Source organism: Podarcis cretensis (assembly GCF_951804945.1).
Source record: "Podarcis cretensis genome assembly, chromosome: 4".
Lineage (NCBI taxonomy): Eukaryota > Metazoa > Chordata > Lepidosauria > Squamata > Lacertidae > Podarcis > Podarcis cretensis.
This window is the reverse complement of record NC_137173.1, coordinates 13,319,758-13,339,404: the sequence shown is the minus strand read 5'-3', so window position 1 is coordinate 13,339,404 and position 19,647 is coordinate 13,319,758. Positions and strand designations below refer to the sequence as shown.

General features: G+C 44.1%; 1 protein-coding gene across 24 annotated transcripts in view; it reads left to right on the top strand.

Annotated features, from left to right (window-relative positions):
* Positions 1-19,647, top strand: part of DLG2 (discs large MAGUK scaffold protein 2) — an 874,668-nt gene that overhangs the window by 271,451 nt on the left and 583,570 nt on the right. For 2 of the 24 annotated variants that reach the window (XM_079973438.1, XM_079973436.1), the window contains exon 1: positions 2,364-2,734. The exons of 18 other annotated variants lie outside the window; for them this stretch is intronic. In XM_079973438.1, coding sequence (XP_079829564.1) covers positions 2,693-2,734 — 42 coding nt within the window. In that variant the 5' untranslated portion in view covers positions 2,364-2,692. Of the gene's footprint in view, positions 1-2,363; positions 2,735-19,647 lie in introns of those variants that run through there. 4 more of the 24 variants (XM_079973442.1, XM_079973441.1, XM_079973447.1 and 1 more) reach the window with 2 other exon arrangements.

Sequence of the window (19,647 nt, the reverse complement as noted above, 5' to 3'; positions counted from 1 at the left end):
CATCCTACTCTTTCTCCAAGGAGCTCAGGGCAGGACCCATTGCTTCCCACCTGCAAACACCTATTTTATCCTTGCCACACTCCTGTGGTGAATCTGGGAGAGAGTGGACTGGCTTGGAGTAGTCCAAGGTCACTCTACCTACTGAGCCACGACTGGATCCTAGACCTCTCTCTTTCATTTTCTACTGCTTCAACTCTGAGCCCTGCACCACACAGGCTCTGCAATAACTTACCATTCACCATGCCAGGAATTAGATCTCGAAATGTGGCCCCCAATCCTTTCTGCCTGGCCCTTGGGACTCTCCCTAGGCCTCACCCCATATGCACCCTTCTCAGTTGTTTTTGTATGGTTGGAATGTGTTCTTGAACAGTGACAATGCCTCTGGCTTGCCTGGATGAGGGATGAGGGTGTGTGTGTGTGTATCTGGAAACAGTGGACTATTGTACTGCTTGAATTGGATCTATTGCACAAATGTGAGAGTAACATAGTTGTTCCTTCCAAACTTCAAAGGAGAATGAAAACAGTTTGAGTTTTGACTTGCAAAAGCAATAATTCCCTTCCCCCCATAAAACAGCAGCATAGAAGTATACGGTGCCATGCATGCCTCAATCAGATTTCTTGACTAAGAATTTTCTAGGACATGATTTGTTTGTTTCTTAATGGAACAGTTGGCAGCATCAGCCAGAACAACTGTTTTCTCGAAGCCGCTGCTCTGTCATACTGAAGTCATTTCCTCGAGAACCCCTTCTCTATCTTTGTGTGACGCTTTCCTTCTTTAGACTTGAGATATATTAGGGCTCTCTGTTATTTTCTCGCATCGTTACTGCATCAGACTTGTATTTTTCAGACAACTAGCTGGAAGCGATGTTGAAAAGGTCTAAAAAACCAACAACCCACTCAAAAACTTTCTGCCAAAACACCGCATTTGGTGTCATTTAGGCCTACCCAAAATATTTGCCTTTCTCTCTCTTTTTTGCAATAGGGAGTAGCATTTTGATAGGGATAAATTGTTCATGATTGTGTGAGTGTTAACTTTTTTCTTTGAACTTCTTTGTGTCTCCCAGCAAAGACAGCTAGGCTGCTATTTCCTAAGTGCTCCTCCAACCCCTGTGGCAGCCTCTGCTTCTTCCTATTACAGACTTTCCCAATTGGCTGCTTTCTGGGTACTTTGGTCTACAGTTACCACCAGCCCCAGGCAGCATAACTTGGTGTGGCTGTATTTGTTGTTTGTAATGCTTAATGAAAATATTTAAGCAAGCAAAAAACACAGTCCTCCTTTGAAATTTGCACTTGTTTGAATTTTGCAATGCAGTTATCCCACCAAGTAGTATGTACGCTATGGTAAAATGTTCATATGCATTTGTGTATTAGTGAAGATAACATACAAAAATGCATAGTTAGGAAAACAGCAAAAGGAGAAATGGGCACTAAAATGCTGGTCAGAAGTGGTAGAGCCCACTCAACAGATTTACTAACTCAATGAGAACTAGGCTGCTGCGCATACTTGTGAATGGAGGTTTTTGCCTCTTGGTTGGGCTGTGGCATTAATTTCCTGGCATATATTTGGACATGACCTATTCAGAATTGCCGGTGCCAGAACGCGAGAGTATAACCCAGCCCTGAATTCGGCATCTTCACAGCTTCCCCCATCATTTCTTGAGGCGTATAAAGTGCCTCCACCGTTTAAAAGCCATCAGTGTCAGTGAGCTATCTTGGAATCGCTTCCTCCACGACAACCCCCACCAGTATTTCATAACCAGCCTTTCTGCTCATCTTGCTGGAGGAGAGGGAGCAAATAGGTTGGGACCTACTCTTCCTTCCCTGTTTTCAAAACAGATTAGCACCGAGTGGGGCGGGGGGGGGGGAAGAGGGAGTGAACTTGTGTGTCCGGAGAAGCATTCTTAAGTCAGCCCGGCGCTGTCCCTAATCAGACGCTGCATTTGTAAGTAGAACATGTTGAATCTGTCATGGGTGATGATGACGTTGCCGTTGTTAAAAGAGACGCTGCATCTTGAGGAAGGCGAGACGGAAACATTGCAGACTGCAACCTCAGAATAGAAAGGAGGTCCCTATTGTCTCTCTCTCTCTCCCTCCACCCCAACATCTAACACTGATTGCCTTTGTGAAACACTTCAAAACAAACAAAACCTCAAAGACGTTTGGAAGTATAAGCGACTCAGCTGGTTACAATTTTAAATCCTCACCTTTTCCCCCACCCTCCCTGGGCAAGCTTCTTCTTTTTTCTTCCTCCACCTCCTCCTCCTCTTCCTCCTCCTCTTCCAACCTCTCCACACCCCCCCCCCCGGCATCGCTTCACTCCTGGTTTCTTTTTCACCGGTTTTTTAAAATGCTGGGATGCAAAGCAACTGAGGTCTCTCTCTCAAGTTGCAGCTGCCGAAATCTCTCCTAATTGCCTTTGCTGGGCATGATGCTCTGTAGAGGCAGGGAAGAGGAGACGTGTAGCTTTCATTCAGTGCCTTCAAGACATGTCTTTCCTGTAGTCAGCGGGGAGCAAAAAAAAAAAAGGGGGGGGAAGCCCAGAGATCAATGCATTTGAAACTGACAGAGAGAACGAATGCTTCTTAGTAGCACATGCTGAGGATTGCGTGTGTGTGTGTTAGTGTGGTTGTGTGTGTGGTTTGTGCAGAGCAGAGGAGCTGCGTCCTGGTCCATATGCTCCTTGCTTACTGCAATGTTTTTTGCATGTTACTGTGCACTCCGGACTAACGTGAAGGTAAGAGGAGACGAGACGGCAATCCTGGAAGGACTGTGCATCTTTCTTTCTTTTCCTTCCTTCCTTCCTTCTTTTTTCCCCCTCCCTTTGACAAACCAAACCAGCTGCAGAAAATGTCTACCTTTTGTGTTGCTTGGTACTTTAGAAATTGCTGCTCGAACAGGCATATCATTACAGGTGGTTGTGCGGGATTTATTTTTTATTGTGTCTGCGCGGCTTAATTGGAGAAGCATGCCGTTAATGTTTTCACAGCGTAGTGACCTTCTCCGTGTGACGGTTTGTAGTTCGGGTTTGACTCTTGCACCGGCTGAATAACAGGCTGGCTTGTTTGTGTGTGTGGCTTTTTTCTGTTTTAAGGGGGGCTGTTCTCTTTCGTAAAGGTCCCAGTAGGCCACGGATGAGACTCTGGAGGCTCCTGTTTTATGCCAGTTTGCTGCTTTGGGTTTAAGGCGAAGAAATCAGAATTCATTCAGCTTTGCTTCCTTCGTGCCTCCGGTGCTATGAGCTTGCTTGTTTTCTTGCTGATGATCTGTCTGGAAAAACCAGAGATCTGTCTGCTGTAGCTAGACTCTTGCGCCAGTCTGTTTCCAGCTTGTCACGAAATGCATACGAGCCAAATGCTGAAATGTGCCCGGCAATACGAGCAATATGTTGAGATGGTGGTGGTGGGGACTGCCTGGCCCCCCAATGCTTAAGAAAGAAATCCTTTTGGCTTCCTCGGTCACTTTGATCAGGCTTTTGACATCCACATTCTGTTGGCTTTTCTTCATTAACCTCCCCCCCCCCAGCAACTTCCAACACAAAAGTTGCTGAATATTTTTCCTTGTCCCCAACCGAGGGCAAGCCAAGTTGAAAGGATGGGTGCCGTAAGACGAGGAAGTGGGCCAGCCAGCAATTGGGAATAGAGTTGCATAATTTAAATGAATTACCGTCTTCTGTCAACCTATTGGGGAAGTATTGCTGCTGTTCTGGGACAGTGTGGTGGGGGTCTCACATTAAAAAAAGGTAGAAACTCAATAGGGAGGGGGGGAGAGATGGATAAAGCTTGGCAAACGAGTCCTACCCCATCAGGATGTTTATTCCATTGTTTAAGAGAAAGTTTTGTTTTCTGTCTGTATGGATGGCAAAGCTACTATTGCTGGTTTAGTGAGGCTAATGTAGTCATAATATAGCTTTTGTCATCTTGGAGATGTAAATGCAACCTTCAACAAAACGGTACAGTTTGAAGTTCAGGATAGCAGAGTCTTCATTCCAGCCACCCCAGTTTTCTGGTTTACATCCCTGCCCCCCCCCCCCCCAAACAACAATCGATTGCATTCTGTGGCTAATGAGCATGCTCGGTTCTCATTGGGCTGTTGTTGTTTTTGGGTGGGTGTTGGTTTCTTTTGAGTTGTGTTGAGGATTGTTTCCCCCTGCTTATTCCTTCCTCTTGCGTGTGGGTGGTACCATGTTGGCTACATGAGCGCTGGCACTCACAGCCTGGACATCAGAAACAGAAGGAATGAAATGTTACATTGAGTGTCTGGAATGTGGTGAATGCTGTCAATCTCAGGCAAGTTCCATGAATGCTTAAAAACTCAAGAGACAGACCTCTGAAGTTTAACTGTCTCCTGAATGCGGCTGACAGCATTCACTTGCATATGTCCAAGAAGTTGAGGGAACGTCTCTTTTTTTCGAGACATCCATGAAACGCAGCAGTTTGGGGCATTCCCTGAAATACAGTCTGTTAATGCAAGTTGGCAGGTTTGGGGATTGTATGCAATCCCGTAAAGGAGCGGGTAATGTGTATGAATTAATCGCGCCAACAGGGGATTTTGCAGTTTACCTGGGCAATATGCGTAATTCCCAAGCGATGCCAGAAAATGTGAATTGATTACAGATGTTTACATTGATTGATTACATTGACAGGGTAATATGCATTGCCTCTCCAGGAATTCTGTACAAAAGAAGACTGTGTGCATTGACTGACCATTGATTGCCAGTCCACTCTACCAGTAACATTAATACACCATGTAAATTAATATTCATGTGTTCATAAATCCCTTGTTCAAGAATATTAATATTAATGTGTATTTAAATCCCTTGCTATTTCCCCTTGGCTTTATCTGGACATATACAATTGCCATTATTTTTATGGACATTCCACATTCACTTTACTTTGAGTATACCTATATATATGTGCATATATGACTTGTGTAAGTTTTTTATTACTTTTAGTGAAAATAAAGGGCACATTCACTCAAGTCTGATAAGGACAATGCCTGGTATGTTACTGCAAATGTTGGAAACTTGTTGAATGTTGACATTGGTTGGTGAGAGTATACAAATCCCAGCAGGAAATTACAGAGCTGAATTTTTAATCATAACTTATTTCTGAAGTTTTATACCTATGGTGCTGTACATGATGGAGATTGGCTTTGCAATTTCTTGTTAAAAGTTCAGATATTTTCTTTGACGTTTCTGTACTGCTTCTTCAAATTGCTGGTAAGTGCCAACTTTCACCAAATTTCTGACATTTACTTTAAATTAAACACCAGAGAGGTGTATACATCATAGATATCTCTAAATTAGGAGGAGTGAGAGTGATTAATGCACGGAATTAATTATTAATGCATGGAATTCTAAATAAAAAATGAACTGGCCTTTTATAAATACAGTCAGGAGTGCTGCAGGTTTACCTTACAATTCTGCAGCTTAACATTTTGCCACTTTATAGTTAAATTTTATTAATCCCTTTTATATTTTCAATCAGTTTCCAGAACTTGCAGCTGTGGGTAAACCAGTTAGTACTGCCCCCTGGTTTCTCATCCTCCTCTTTCCTAGTCAGCCACGCTTGGAGCGGAGATGGGGAACCTGTGGCCCTCCAGATGTTGTTGGACTTCAGCTCCTATCAGCCTGGACCAGCATGGCCAGGGCTGAAGGATGAAGGGAGCTGTAGTACAGCAACATCTGGAGGGCCACAAGTTCCCCCATCTCTGGCTTAGGGGATGCAATTCTACTTTCTGGGATTCCTTGATGCTTGTCAGATTTAACACAGCCTGCATTAGGGAATCCTGATGCACTCGTGCTCCCTCCCATGGAATGATGTAATTGCTATTACAGTGGCAGAAAGGAGAATTTATGCGACTCAGGGATTCCCTGCTCTAAAGGGTGAAAATTTGTGGATGTAGCCAATGGGGTGGTTTAAACTATGATTGCAAAATCCAGTGTAGCTTGCTTCACATGCCTTGGCACGTGGTTTGTGGAAACCCTGGCTTAAAGAGTGATCTCAGATGTATATAATTTTCTTTTAGATGGCCTGATCGCCTTTTCTTCTTAAATAAATTTATCTTGCGGTATTTCATTAACACCAATCCTTCCAGTTTCATCTCTCAATAGGAAGAACAGGGATAATTTATGCTTTGCATATTGGCAATCCATTTGAGGCAGGAGGAAAGTGTTCTGGGACCTGATGTACTTAGGTCAAAACCATGCTGTACATTTACAATGTTTGTGTTACTTGTTCATAGTTTATGTGTGGGTTTGCTATTGTTTTGGGGGGTATAGTGTTGAAATGCCTTTGGCTGGAATGTTAACTAAACAAAATGGTATGGGAAAAGTCATGTAGAGATCTGTGGGTCACACACCATCTTCCTTTACATGTGCCTAGGATGATGTGATGAGAACCTCTTTCACAAAACGGTTATTACTAAGTTGAAGTCAACATTAGCTGATTTGAGGCAGAGGTAGTTGTATGTTCACATGTTAAATGAGTCTTGTTGTGAATGTTTTAGCATGCCTGCATCAGTATCCCCCAACCCATTGCCTTCCAGATGTTTAATACTATAACTTCCATTGGCCCTGATGGACCTTGCAAGCTGGGGCTGATGGGTGCTGGCATCTGACAACAGCAACCAAGGTTGCTCCAGAATAGAGTAGTTGCTTTGGAAGACGATAATCAGGCATCCACACAACATGACCAGTCTAACGAAGATGATTTTGAAAAATCATTGCTTTGACACTGGTGATCTTTGCTTCTTCCAGTATACTGGCATTAGTTCGCCTGTCTCCCCAAGTGAGCCTACTCTTGAGCTGTCCATGGTGCTGAAACAAATCTCAGGGCCCATTTTCTCAATGGAGTTATTGCCTGCTGGTTTCCTGATTCCAGTAAAAGTCTGTGTACTGGTAGTTCAGAGGTTATCAGCTGCTGCTGCAGAAGCTTTGGACCAAAGGCTCAAAACTCATGGTGTGGGCTAGTGATGAAGTATTAAAGCAACCCACTTGTCAGGACTTTTGCCAGACTGAGCATGCAGAAAGTGACTCACATGCAGGGCAAAGTACACATCATACAGTCTTGACAGAGAAGAAGAGGGTAGCCACATAGAGGGTGGTTGTCTGCATCTGTGTTCTAGCAATATGCATGCTGCCTTGCACTCACATCATATTTTGGCCACTAATTGTTAGTTTCTTCCATGAAGGATTGAATTTTTTCCCCCTGCCCTGGTTCAAAATTGGTTCATAATGTTTCCCATATTTTCAGCACTTAGTTAGGAACTGCAAAGTGGAGGCAGAACAGTGTAGTTCCTAAATAACTGCAGGTGGTAAATGTGTTTTGTGAAATAAATAAATAAATAAATAAATAAATAAATAAATAAATAAATAAATCAGTGCTCCTCACCATGAAACTGTGGCTCCTGGTTGGGTGCTGGAACATGGAAGTGGCCCCATCAGGTCTGGCAGCGTTGGTGGCAGTCTTACGTATCACTTCATGGATGTCTGTCATGCTTGCCGGGGTGCTTGCTCCCCTGCTGCACACTCTATAGCAGGCACAGGCAAACTTGGCTCTCCAGATGTTTTGGGACTACAACTCCCATCATCCCTAGCTAATAAGACCAGTGGTCAGGTGAAATATACTCAGAGTCGAGTAGTAATTTCATGTTCTTTATTTCAGCTCATAAGAACAGTGATTGATTTCCCCCCCAAACCTCAGGCTTTATGTACATTATTTACACAATGAGTACCGTCTGATTGGTTGGTTATGTTTCCCTCCTGTAGCCTGATTGGGCTGTTGCTGCAGGCCAATCAGTTGTTGCGTCCTAGAATCCTACCGGCCTAATAGGCTGATTAACTTCCTCCTGGGGTCTGATTGGGCTGCTCCTGCAAGTTGTTGCATTCTAGGATCCTACCTGCCTATTGTTCTAGGATCCAAGCTTAGTACATAACATTAGGGATGATGGGAATTGTAGTCTCAAAACATCTGGAGGGCCAAGTTTGCCTATGCCTGCTCTATAGACTCCCTCCTATGTGGAACTAGAGCCCAATGCCAGTAATGGACAGTTTGGAGTCTCCCAGCAGAAGTGGGAATTTTGGAGGTAGGCAGAAAGACTTGATGGTTTGAAGCTTGGAATCAAGTACCCCTTCTCATCCTGGGCCGTGAGATATACTGAGATTGATTGAAAAGCCGTCCATCAGGGAGTAAGGACACTTTCCTCTCATGACAGCATAGCAGGGTTAAAATAAGCAAGTGCTGAATATGTGCTAACAGCAGCTAACAACCTCACCAGCCTGGTCTGAAGAATGCTGATCACGCAGGCATAAAAGTCGGGCATCAGTTCCAAGTATATCTCATTATTGATTATGGACAAAACTCAAAATAAGGGTGTCCAACTCATAACAAAGAATAGTATTTGCAAGCGGTGGAAATTCTTTGCAAACTTTGGTCATTATCACTTGTTAATTTACAATGTATGTACCTGGTCCTTGTTTCCTCTTTCAATCCCCATATTTTCTCTTCTGTTTTGCCTCTAGTAGGCTCTCCTCCACTTCCTCCTCCACCTCCTCCTCCTCTAAGTCCTCCATATTAACCTTAAAACCAGTAGAAGTGCTGTGTGCACAAAGGGGGCAGTGAAAAAATAACACACAATAGCGGTAATACTAGAATACTAGAATTGTTTCAAATGGAATCCATGGGATGGAATTGGTTTTCCCCCCTCATATTCAGACAGGGGCACATAGCTCCTGACTACAAGCCAGAAAATGATAGCCTACATGAGCATTTCCAATTGGAAGCAAGTTGGTAAAACATAGTGCAGCTTGTGCTCTGTTCTTTCAAACAACACATTATGGGGAAGGCTAAATAGCACTGCTAGCTATGAAAATCCTAGCTGTATTTTGATATCTACCTGTTTCTCTTTGATCCCCCCCCCCCCAACTAAAAATACATGTAAAAACCGACATCAGTGTATGGTAAATATTCCGTGGTAGGAAATGCTGGCTATTTTTTTTTTTTTTAATTTCTGTAACACCCTTCATCTGAGGATCACAGGGCAGTTTACAATATAAAAACCCAAAAATGCACACCATAGTAGTGAGCAAAAGCGATACCCGACCACAGTTTTCTAATGTTTCCTCTATCTTCTAAACTCCTTCCACACACCAAGCATTCAAACTGTTTCATTGTTATTACAGTGGTACCTCGGGTTACAGACGCTTCAGGTTACAGATGCTTCAGGTTACAGACTCCGCTAACCCAGAAATAGTACCTCGGGTTAAGAACTTTGCTTCAGGATGAGAACAGCCCCATTAGCTAAAGCGGTGCTTCAGGTTAAGAACAGACTTCAGGAACGAATTAAGTTCTTAACCCGAGGTACCACTGTACCAGTGAAGTTACAGGTGCCCCTGCAAAGTTCTGTCTGTTGTCTCCACTGCCAAATCTCTGAGGTTTGGAGCATAACATAAAATGGGAACATAAGAAGAGCCTGCTGGATCAGTCCAAAGGCCTATCTTAGCCCAGCACTCTCTTTCCACAGTGGCCAAACAGATGCTCATGGGAAGCCTGAAAAAAAAAGGACCTTAACTCAACAGTCCTCTGTGATTCCCAGCCATTGGTATTCAGAAGCAGGTAACCTCCAGCTGTGAAGGTAGCAACCATTGTGGCTAGAAGCCACTGATAGCCTTCTCATCCATGAACTTCTTTCATCCTCTTTTATAAAGCCCTCCAAGCTTGTGGTCACCCCTACCTCATGTGGGAGCAAATTCCATACAGTGGTACCTCGGGTTAAGAACTTAATTCATTCTGAAGGTCCGTTCTTAACCTGAAACTGTTCTTAACCTGAGGTACCACTTTAGCTAATGGGGCCTCCTGCTGCCGCCACGCCGCTGCTGTGTGATTTCTGTTCTCATCCTGAAGCAAAGTTCTTAACCCGAGGTACTATTTCTGGGTTAGAGGAGTCTGTAGCGTCTGTAACCCGAGGTACCACTATAGTTTTAAAAGTGGTCATGAGTAATGAAACTTAGGTGATGGAGTGCTACCTTGCTCTCTCTGTCTGTATTTATTTAGAAACGTGGGCAATAATTTCAATAGAAATAAGTACAGTGGTACCTTGGGTTACAGACGCTTCAGGTTACAGACGCTTCAGGTTACAGACTCTTCAGGTTACAGACTCCTCTAACCCAGAAATAGTACCTCGGGTTAAGAACTTTGCTTCAGGATGAGAATAGAAATCGTGCAGCAGCGGCGTGGCGGCAGCAGGAGGCCCCATTAGCTAAAGAGGTACCTCAGGTTAAGAACAGTTTCAGGTTAAGAACAGACCTCCAGAACGAATTAAGTTCTTAACCCGAGGTAGCACAGTAAATGGGTTTATTTAATGTTTCAGACCCTGACAGCTAGAGTCCTAGAGGAAAGATTCTCTTGTTCAAGCCCTGAACTCCAGTTGTTTGTTTATTTAAAGCATCTTTTATCCCACTCTTCAGCCAGAAAAAGCTTCCAGGGTGACTCACAAATATCAGCGGCAATGCAAGGTTTACGCGCATGATGCGTAGGAAAGGCAGAAAGGTTCCCCTTATTCTTGTTGAACTGTGTATGAGAAATGCCCACCTTCTTTCTCTCAAAAAATCACTTGCATGCTAGATGGCATACTGGGGGGAAATTGCACTGATGGTAGCTTTGTTTGTGGTTGTAGCACCATAAATCAGAGCAATGTCACTGAATGCAGCTGATGGTGATAAACTGCAGTGGACGATAGGTCTCTTGTTTAGTCTTCCTTTTTTTGGTATAACTATACAGAAACTGCCCAAAAAAGGTATTGCATTCTCTTTGGAGTGTTTAATCAACATTTTAATTGTAAGTGCATTGACCAATGTGCAAGGTGTGTATGTATATAGCTGTATAGTGGAGATACATTTCTGTTCTTCTTGCTTACTCATATTGTAACACTCTCTTTTGTATACTTGCTTCTATAGCCCCTGGTTTTCACAACTCAATAAATCTAGACTCAGCATGGAATGCACGCGAAGTTAACATTCAAAGTTGTAAATGGATCCTTTTACCGTTTACACTGCAGTATCTTATTGTGTAAGCAAAGGTATATAAAGCATAAGGTCATGAAAAGGCTTGTAACTTTTTATCATTCAGACTTACCCTGCAATTCTTTGGCTGTCTTTTCCTGTTGGGTAGAGAGTATGGGAGCATGGGAACATGCTGACCTCGCCATGGGTTTGCTGCTGAACATGCTGTACCTGTGGCATGTTCTCTCCATCCCTATTGGAGTATCATGGAGTGCTTACTGCAATAAACATAACTGGTGTCAAGGACAGGCATTGTTGGGGCACCTGCCAAGGCCCACATCCCTGCAGGAGTGCTCTGAATATTGTTAAGGGGGCTGAGAGATGTTAAGAGTCCTATTACTTCCCCAACAAGTTTCTTGAGAAAGATGGGTTGATCATTAAGCCACTCTGAGACTCTGTGAAGGGAATAGGGGTCTCCTAATGACTCTTAGTGGGACGCGGGTGGCGCTGTGGGTTAAATGACTGAGCCTAGGGCTTGCCGATCAGAAGGTTGGCAGTTCGAATCCTTGCGACGGGGTGAGCTCCCGTTGCTCGGTCCCTGCTCCTGCCAACCTAGCAGTTCGAAAGCACGTCAAAGTACAAGTAGATAAATAGGTACCACTCCGGCGGGAAGGTAAACGGCATTTCTGTGCGCTGCTCTGGTTTGCCAGAAGCGGCTTAGTCATGCTGGCCACCTGACCCGGAAGCTGTACGCCGGCTCCCTCGGCCAATAAAGCGAGATGAGCGTCGCAACCCCAGAGTCAGCCACGACTGGACCTAATAGTCAGGGGTCCCTTTACCTTTACTTAATGACTCTTAGGACCCATAACAAACTACGCATCTCAGGATTCTCTGAGGGAAATAATGATTGTTTAAAGTGGTATGATACTGTTTTAACTGTAAAGTGCAGATGGGGCCTAAGAGATGAGCCTAGAGTGTAGGATTAGCCTCCTCCTTTCTTACCTGCTTTCAGTGCACCTAGGTGGCAACGATATAAAAGTACAAGATTAAAATCAGTTAAAACAATCTCACCTCAGAAGAATAGGGTGGGTCATAAAAAGAATGGAGGATAGCCAGCCAAACTGCTAGCGCAAGGACTTCTGGCCGCACAGTGGAAACTTCTGCCTTCCTCTTCTCTTCATGCACACTTTTACCTCCCTAAATCTGTTCTGGGGGCTCCCTCAGCCCCCCAGCAGTGATTTGGGGAGGACAGAGGGACACATGGGAAGAGGAGGGGGAGGGGATTTCATTGCACGAGCAAAATTCCTTGCACCAATGGATCTACTTCAGGCATAGGCAAACGTGGCCCTTCAGATGTTTTGGGACTACAACTCCCATCATCCCTAGCTAACAGGACCAGTGGTCAGGGATGATGGGAGTTGTAGTCCTAAAAACATCTGGAGGGTCACGTTTGCCTATGCCTGATCTACTTCATTGGGTACTGTCCAATAATTCAGTTGTCGAAGGCAAGAATAAGGAGGTTCATCTTCATAATATGACAAATGTGATGCAGTGAAGGTGCCAGATACACCTCTGTGGGGAGAGAAATCCATAATTTTGGGGCTGCCACCCTGCAAAAGTCTGAGGATGCTGGAAGTATTGAGAGGGCTCCCACTGCTGATTGTAACATATCCATGAAAGTCCATAGGGAAAGAGGCGATTTGCAGGGGACAAAGTCATTTGAAACATATTGCTTCAACCCTAACGTTTGAATTTTTTTGCTGTCACAGAGACCTCCTTGCAGTAACTACCTCATCATTCAAACCTATAACGATATAAAATCAGAGCCAAGTAACATTACATCAAAATTACATTACTTTGGAGAGGTAATTTGGGCTATAGCAGGACAAGATGCAAATAAACAAGATATGCAGCGTTAACCCAATGCTTCTATGTCCAGACCTTTCAGGGGAATGTAGCATTATTATAATATCTACCAACAGTGAATGCTTTACTTGATCACATTGTGGTTGAAAATGACACACTTGTTGCTCCCCCAAATATTTATTGCATAAGGTATTTTTCACATGTTGCCCTTGAATCAATAAACTGATTGCACAATACCCAAGGCTGGTAACCCTAATGCTTCAGCTCAGCCCAAATGCAAATATTCCTCATTATTATTTTTTGGTAGTTGATATGCTAAAACTCCTTCCCTGTTGCTTTAGCCAACCACTTTAGCCTTTCAAAACTTGGGTACTGGTGAAAAAACTGTCCTCAACACCTTCCTACAAATCAGACACAGTTCTTCAACTTGCCTTTTGGGAATTTTGTCTCGAACTTTTGCAATCATAGACATGGGGAGAATAAACCTTTTCTGTTTTGCTGCTTTTTCAGTCTGGTTCTTGAGTTGAAGGTCTCCCCCCCCTTTTTTTTTTTTTAAAAAAATAAGCTTCTGAAGGAGTGTTTTACTCTGAGGTAAAAAAAAAAAAAAAGACCCCTCTGGATTTTTAAAATTATTATTACAGCCAGCTGTGGATGATGGGAGTTGTAGTTCAACACATCTGGAAGGCACCAGCTTCATGAAGGCTGCTCTAGGGACACCAGGAAGCATTTTTACCATTTCATTTCCCGTAATTCTATGTACACTGCTTAGCTTTGTTAAGCGGTATACAAATACCTTAACTAAAAATGAACAACAAAAATAAAATGTGTTTAATTTCTGGCTCTTGCCGGAAAAGGTTTGGCTAGGGGCCTGCTCATTGCGCCTATGTGAAATGAGTGCTCACTCTAAAGTGCCCCTTCTTGAAACATCCACCCTGTCTAGGAGTTCCATGAGAGATGTACTGGAGTACATCTGTGGAAAGCCTTCCCTGTAGGTAGAAAGTTTAAGGGAAAAAACACCACCTGGTTAAAGCCTGGGCAGCAACAATGAAGTCAGAAGTGGGTTGTGACTGCTAGGGTGGAAGGCAGGAAGGCCAAGTAATAGGTGGAGCCACAGCCAATGACTGACAGGGCCAACTCATTCCAGTTTTGTCCCCATCCTCTTCCTTGCTGAGTTCCACAACAGTAACACTGAGACTGGGGAGGAGGAAATGGACAGCCAGGGCTTATAAGTCAGGCAGGTGTGGGCTAAGGAAAGGCTGAGGCTGATGGAGCAGTACCCTATTTGCTCTAATGGACTGGCTTCCACTGAATGAAGTTTAGAGTGTAGCAGAAGGTTCTACTCCTATACAGTCATACCTCATGTTACATCCGCTTCATGTTACGTTCTTTCAGGATACATCCCACGGCGAATTGGAAGTACCGTATTTTTCGCTCTATAAGACACACCAGACCATAAGACGCACCTAGTTTTTGGGGAAGGAAAACAAGAAAAAAAATATATTCTGAATCCCAGAAGCCAGAACAGCAAGAGGGATTGCTGTGCAGTGAAAGCAGCGATCCCTCTTGCTGTTCTGGCTTCTGGGATAGCTGCGCAGCCTACATTCGCTCCATAAGACGCACACACATTTCCCCTTACTATTTAGGAGGGAAAAAGTGAGTCTTATAGAGCAAAAAAAACGGTACTTGGAAGGGTTACTTCCAGGTTTCGCTGCTCGCGGATGCGCAGATGTGCAAAATGACGTCACGCACATGTGCAGAGGTGGTGAATTGCAATTGCGCGTACGCAGACTCACAGCTGCGGGTTGTGTTCTTTTCATGTTGCGAATGGGCCTCCGGAACAGATCCCGTTCACAAGCAGAGGTACAGCGGTACCTTGGTTTGCATACGTCTTGGTTTGCATACCTTTTGGGTTACAAACACATCAAACCTGGAAGTGCGTGTCCCAGTTCGCAACCTTTTTTTGGGATTACAACCCACTTTTTCAGATTGCGGACAAATTTTTTTGGGAGGCCCCATTGGTGAAAGTGCGCCTTGGGTTACAACCTGTTTTGGTTTACAAACGGACCTCTGGAACGGATTATGGTTGTAAACTAAGGTACCACTGTAATAAATTGGGTGGAAGAGGGATTTTGGGCCAAGTGAATAAGAAACTTCCAAACTTCTGAATATCAATGTGGTACCTGCAGCAGCAGCAGCAGTGTCTGTTCTATCTATAACATGGCTATTGGAGGTGTTTGCATTTTGAGCTGCGTACTCCGAGTCCTTGCTTCACCCACAATGCCTTCTGTCAGCCACATGTCCTTTCAACACTAGTCAATTTTGTGTAGTGGTTTGAGCGTTCAACAGACCAGGAAGATCCGAGTTCAAATCCCTGACCATCACCAGAGCTTACAACGGCAGCCACAAAGTCACCCATTATCTTACAGTACATCCTACACAACAGAGCTGTTGTAATAATAGAGTGGGGAGATGAATGTTGTTTCGAGCTCAGGAGAAATGGGCAGCAGGAACATGCAAGGAATAAATGATACAAAAAGCCCCCTCTTCCCACACAAGCTGTCCTTCCTAATTATGGACATTTTTCTATTAGCTAATAAAGTGAATCAGAATCTTCTATTAAACTGACATAACCGGGAAAATGCTGCAAATATAAAAGAGATAAAATGAGGCAGCCTCCGCCCTCTGCCGCCCAAGTATGGAGTTCATCAATGGAAAGATCACTGGAGGATGCTATTGAGTCTCTCTTTTGATAGAGCTGAGAGTGGGGAAGGCTTGAAAATAAGCCGGGAGTATGATTTGTCATACTTTGCTTTTCAGTCAATAGGCACCATGAGAAAGGAAGACATTTCCCTTAAGGACGTGGTTCTATAATTTTATTTTTTTCCACTGCACATCATTAGAAACGTCTGCTATCCATTGACAATACAAGGGAATAGTAGGTCTGCTATTTCAGTTTGATGCCTGCTGTTTTCTGGGTTGGTTTTTTTTTTTTAAAGAGAGCTATTGATCCTTCAAGAGGTGCAGAAGCATATATCGAAAGTATTACTGCAAGCAATGAAACTTTATATATTATGAAATGGAAACTTAATAAAATATTATGAAACTTTGTCTTAGGTTACCGCTCTGGGGAGGCTATAAGTCAGGGATGGGGAAACTCGGACCTCTTCCCAGGTCAAACCTACCTCTGACCCTGTGCCTTCCCTGCCTGTAATGGGTCAGCCTGGTTGCAGGATAGAGAGGAGTGTGAGTGTGTGTAGAAAACAGCCTCTTCTGCAAAGATAAAAGTGGTATCCATTGCTCCACCCACTTTTGCCTCTGGCCCCGCCCACCACTCAAATGTGGCCCTCAGAAAGCTGCCCAGAAGGGAACACAGCCCTTGGATTTTTATTTTTTTTTAAGATCTCAGAATTAGGCATCTTCCTATGTTCCAGTGCAGGCATAGGCAACCTCGGCCCTCAAGGTGTTTTGGGACTACAACTCCCATCATCCCTGGCTAACAGGACCAGTGGTCAGGGATGATGGGAGTTGTGGTCCCAAAACATCTGGCGGGCCGAGGTTACCTATGCCTGTTCCAGTGTTTGCATTTTCCCTTCCCTAAGCACCATCATCTGATGTTTATTTTTGGGGGAGGAGCTCAGGGAATGCCTGGGTGTTGAAATTCATCTCCACTTTTTTAACCCAGGACTTTCTGCTGCCCTCATTTCAAGAAGGGAGGAATGTTCTTGTGGAGACAAGTTAACCGAAGGGGAAGGAACTTGAGTAACCACCTGTCTCTTTGCTTTCCTCTAAGGCACTTAAGAGTGGATAGCTTTTCTTCCCTCCCTGTCCAGAGGTCCCATTTGGACTAGAACTGACAGAGCTCAGGATGAGAACCTGTGAACCAAGTACTTCTCTAAACACAGCTGTCAGTTTTCCTCTGTTAAGCAGGCTTCCTCAGCCAATTGTAAGGAAAGGAAAGGCAGACCCTTGGTAATTTTGGTTGTCTCTCCTTGGTCAGTTGTTTTTCTTTCCTCTGCCGGTTGTTAAATTATTTCATTGCTCTGCCTTACTATTTGATTATTTTTTTTAATGCATCAGTTCAGGAAGTGAAAATACAAACACAGGAACATAAGAAGCTGCCTGATTCTGAGTCAAACCCATTGGCTCATCTAGCTCAGTAACGTCATCTCTGACTGGCAGCTGCTCTCCAGGGTTTCAGACAGGGGGCATTTCCATGTCCTACCTGGAGACACAAAAGCATCGCAGTTGTAGAAGTACTAAACTGAAAAGTGTCTAACCTTGGTTTAGAAGGGGCCCCTGCAATCACAATTTCTGGTGTGGGTTAATGTCCCAATAACCATGCATTACTCAGAAGTCTTTCTGTCTTTGACGATCACTCGTAGGCGAGTAAGATCGTCTTCCATGAACACGGTTTTAACTGTGAGTCCGTAAGTGACTGTGGAGGCCAATTCTGGATCTATACATCCTTCCACAGTGGGAACATTGGTTTCCGGGTTGGAGTTTATCACAGTGAGGGTTTGCCAAGCGTTCCTTCCTCTTAGCACATTTCTTCCTTTTGTCCTGAGTTCGAGCGTCTTCAAAGTCCATGACACCTTTGGTAAAGGCTGTTCTCCAGTTGGAGCACTCACAGGCCAGTGTTTCCCAGTTGTCAGTGTTTATACTACATTTTTTAATATTTGCCTTGAGAGAGCCTTTAAGCCTCTTTTGTTGACCACCAGCATTACGCTTTCCATTTTTAAGTTTGGAATAGAGTAGTTGCTTTGGAAGACAATAATCAGGCAACTGAACAACATGACCAGTCTAACAAAGTTGATGTTGAAGAATCATTGCTTCGACATTGGTGATCTTTGCTTCTTCCAGTACACTGGCATTAGTTCACCTGTCTTCCCAAGTGATGTGCAATTTTTTTCCAGAGACACCATTGATGGAATCTTTTGAGGATTCCATACTACCAACCTTACTGGACACTTGTGAAACATGGAGCATTTATAAATGCCATCTCCAACTCCTTGAAATACTCAGAAGTTATTCCCACTATGCTCCATGGGGATGGCTCCCAGACAGGACTGGAAGCTGGACTGAGTAGTCTTAAAGCTCCCAGACATATTTGTTAACAAGGTGCTCCCTAAACTTTCAGCCGTATTGTAAAATATTAGAATTGTGGGTGGGCTACACCCCAGTTTGATCAACAGAGGGGGCTCCAGTGTTCTGTGAAGACATGGTTAGGATTTCTAGTGCTAGAATAAGAAGAATGGGGGATTGTTGGGGGGGGGGGTGATAGTGTGTGTGTGGCTCAGCTTCCCTCCCCTCCCCCCAAATAATGTTTTTTCATTTGCCCTCTTTCACTAGTGACCCCCTATTGATTTGTCTCAAAATTCTCCTTTGAGAAATCTCAGAATGAGGGGCAGGGTGGAATCCAAAATCCCCCCCCCCAACTCACATTTTCATAATGCCCTTACTACCTGGTTCAGCATCCAGATCCACTGCGTGAAGTAGCTGCCACATCATTTCCCAAGCAGCCATAGTGGAAAAATTGGCTGTGACAAATGGTATTGGAAGGAGCCCAAAAGATAAACACGGGATTAAAGTTAAAAACAGCAGCAACACACCGTACAAACCAAAGTGAAAGGAGGCGGGCTTTGTTTCCCAAAGAAGGGAGCCCCAAAGGTGAGGAAACAGTCCCTGGGCGCTCTGAGAAGCTCTGCAGAAGTTTTTGTTTTACATCCTGCGGCAAATGTATCCCAAAGGATGAGTTTAATCACCCTTTGAATTGTGGTTTGCCAGAAAGAATACACTGTCTTTTCAGAAGTGAGGGAGGAAGTGGCGTTAATACAGATAGCAGATGTGAGGCTTTTCATTTGGGGAGTTTATTTGGAGAGAAAGTCTATCCCAGCAGATGGTGGAGGCAAGGGCCAAGGAAAGCAGGAAGTTATCCCATGTAAAGCCGTGGCAGGGCTGGTGGGGAAATGTTTGCGGTTCCTTAGCAAAAAAGAAGCTGACTCATTCTGTGGAATTTGACCTAGTCTTGAAAATGTGGGGATGCGCTCCTAATTATTATTTATATCCGCTACGTTGCACTGCCAAAATGTGCCAAGTGCATCACAGTAGTCTTTTCATTCATCTGTTCAAACAACCCTTAGTGTACGTCTCTGCTGTCGCCATACTACAGATGGGGAATCGAGGCTGATAAACAGCCACAGCCTCACAGGAACCTGACTCCAATCCCACACCCAGTGGCTTATGAGACACACTGCATTAGCTTCCCAGTCTATGAAGTAAGGAGAACAGCTTGAAACGGATTTGTTAACAACACGTATTAACTGGACTAGGTGACCCAGACAAAAAGAATGAGCAGAGGTGGAAAGAGTTCCTCACTGTCTCTTCATGCATCCATAATTCTTAAGGCCTCCATCATTTTATTTTCAATTCGTTTCGATCCCGCTTTTATACACAAAGTGCATTCAAAGTGGTGGGTAAAAATACTGAAAAGCACAGAGGGTGGTATCCAACTAACTTATTCCATTGGCGCAAGGATTTCTGCTTTTATTTATGGCTCTCAATGCTGCTAGCCATGATGGCTATAGTCTACCTCCATTGTTGAGGGCAGTATGCCTCAAAATGCTCTCCACTGGGTATTGCAGATGACAGGGTGCTGTTCTGCTCAGGTCTTGCTTGCAGGCTCCCCATAGATTAGATCTGTTCTTATCAATGATGAAACACATGTGCTGCAAGCAGAAGGTCAGAGCTTCAAACCTTGGCATTTCAGCAAAGTGAGCAGAGCG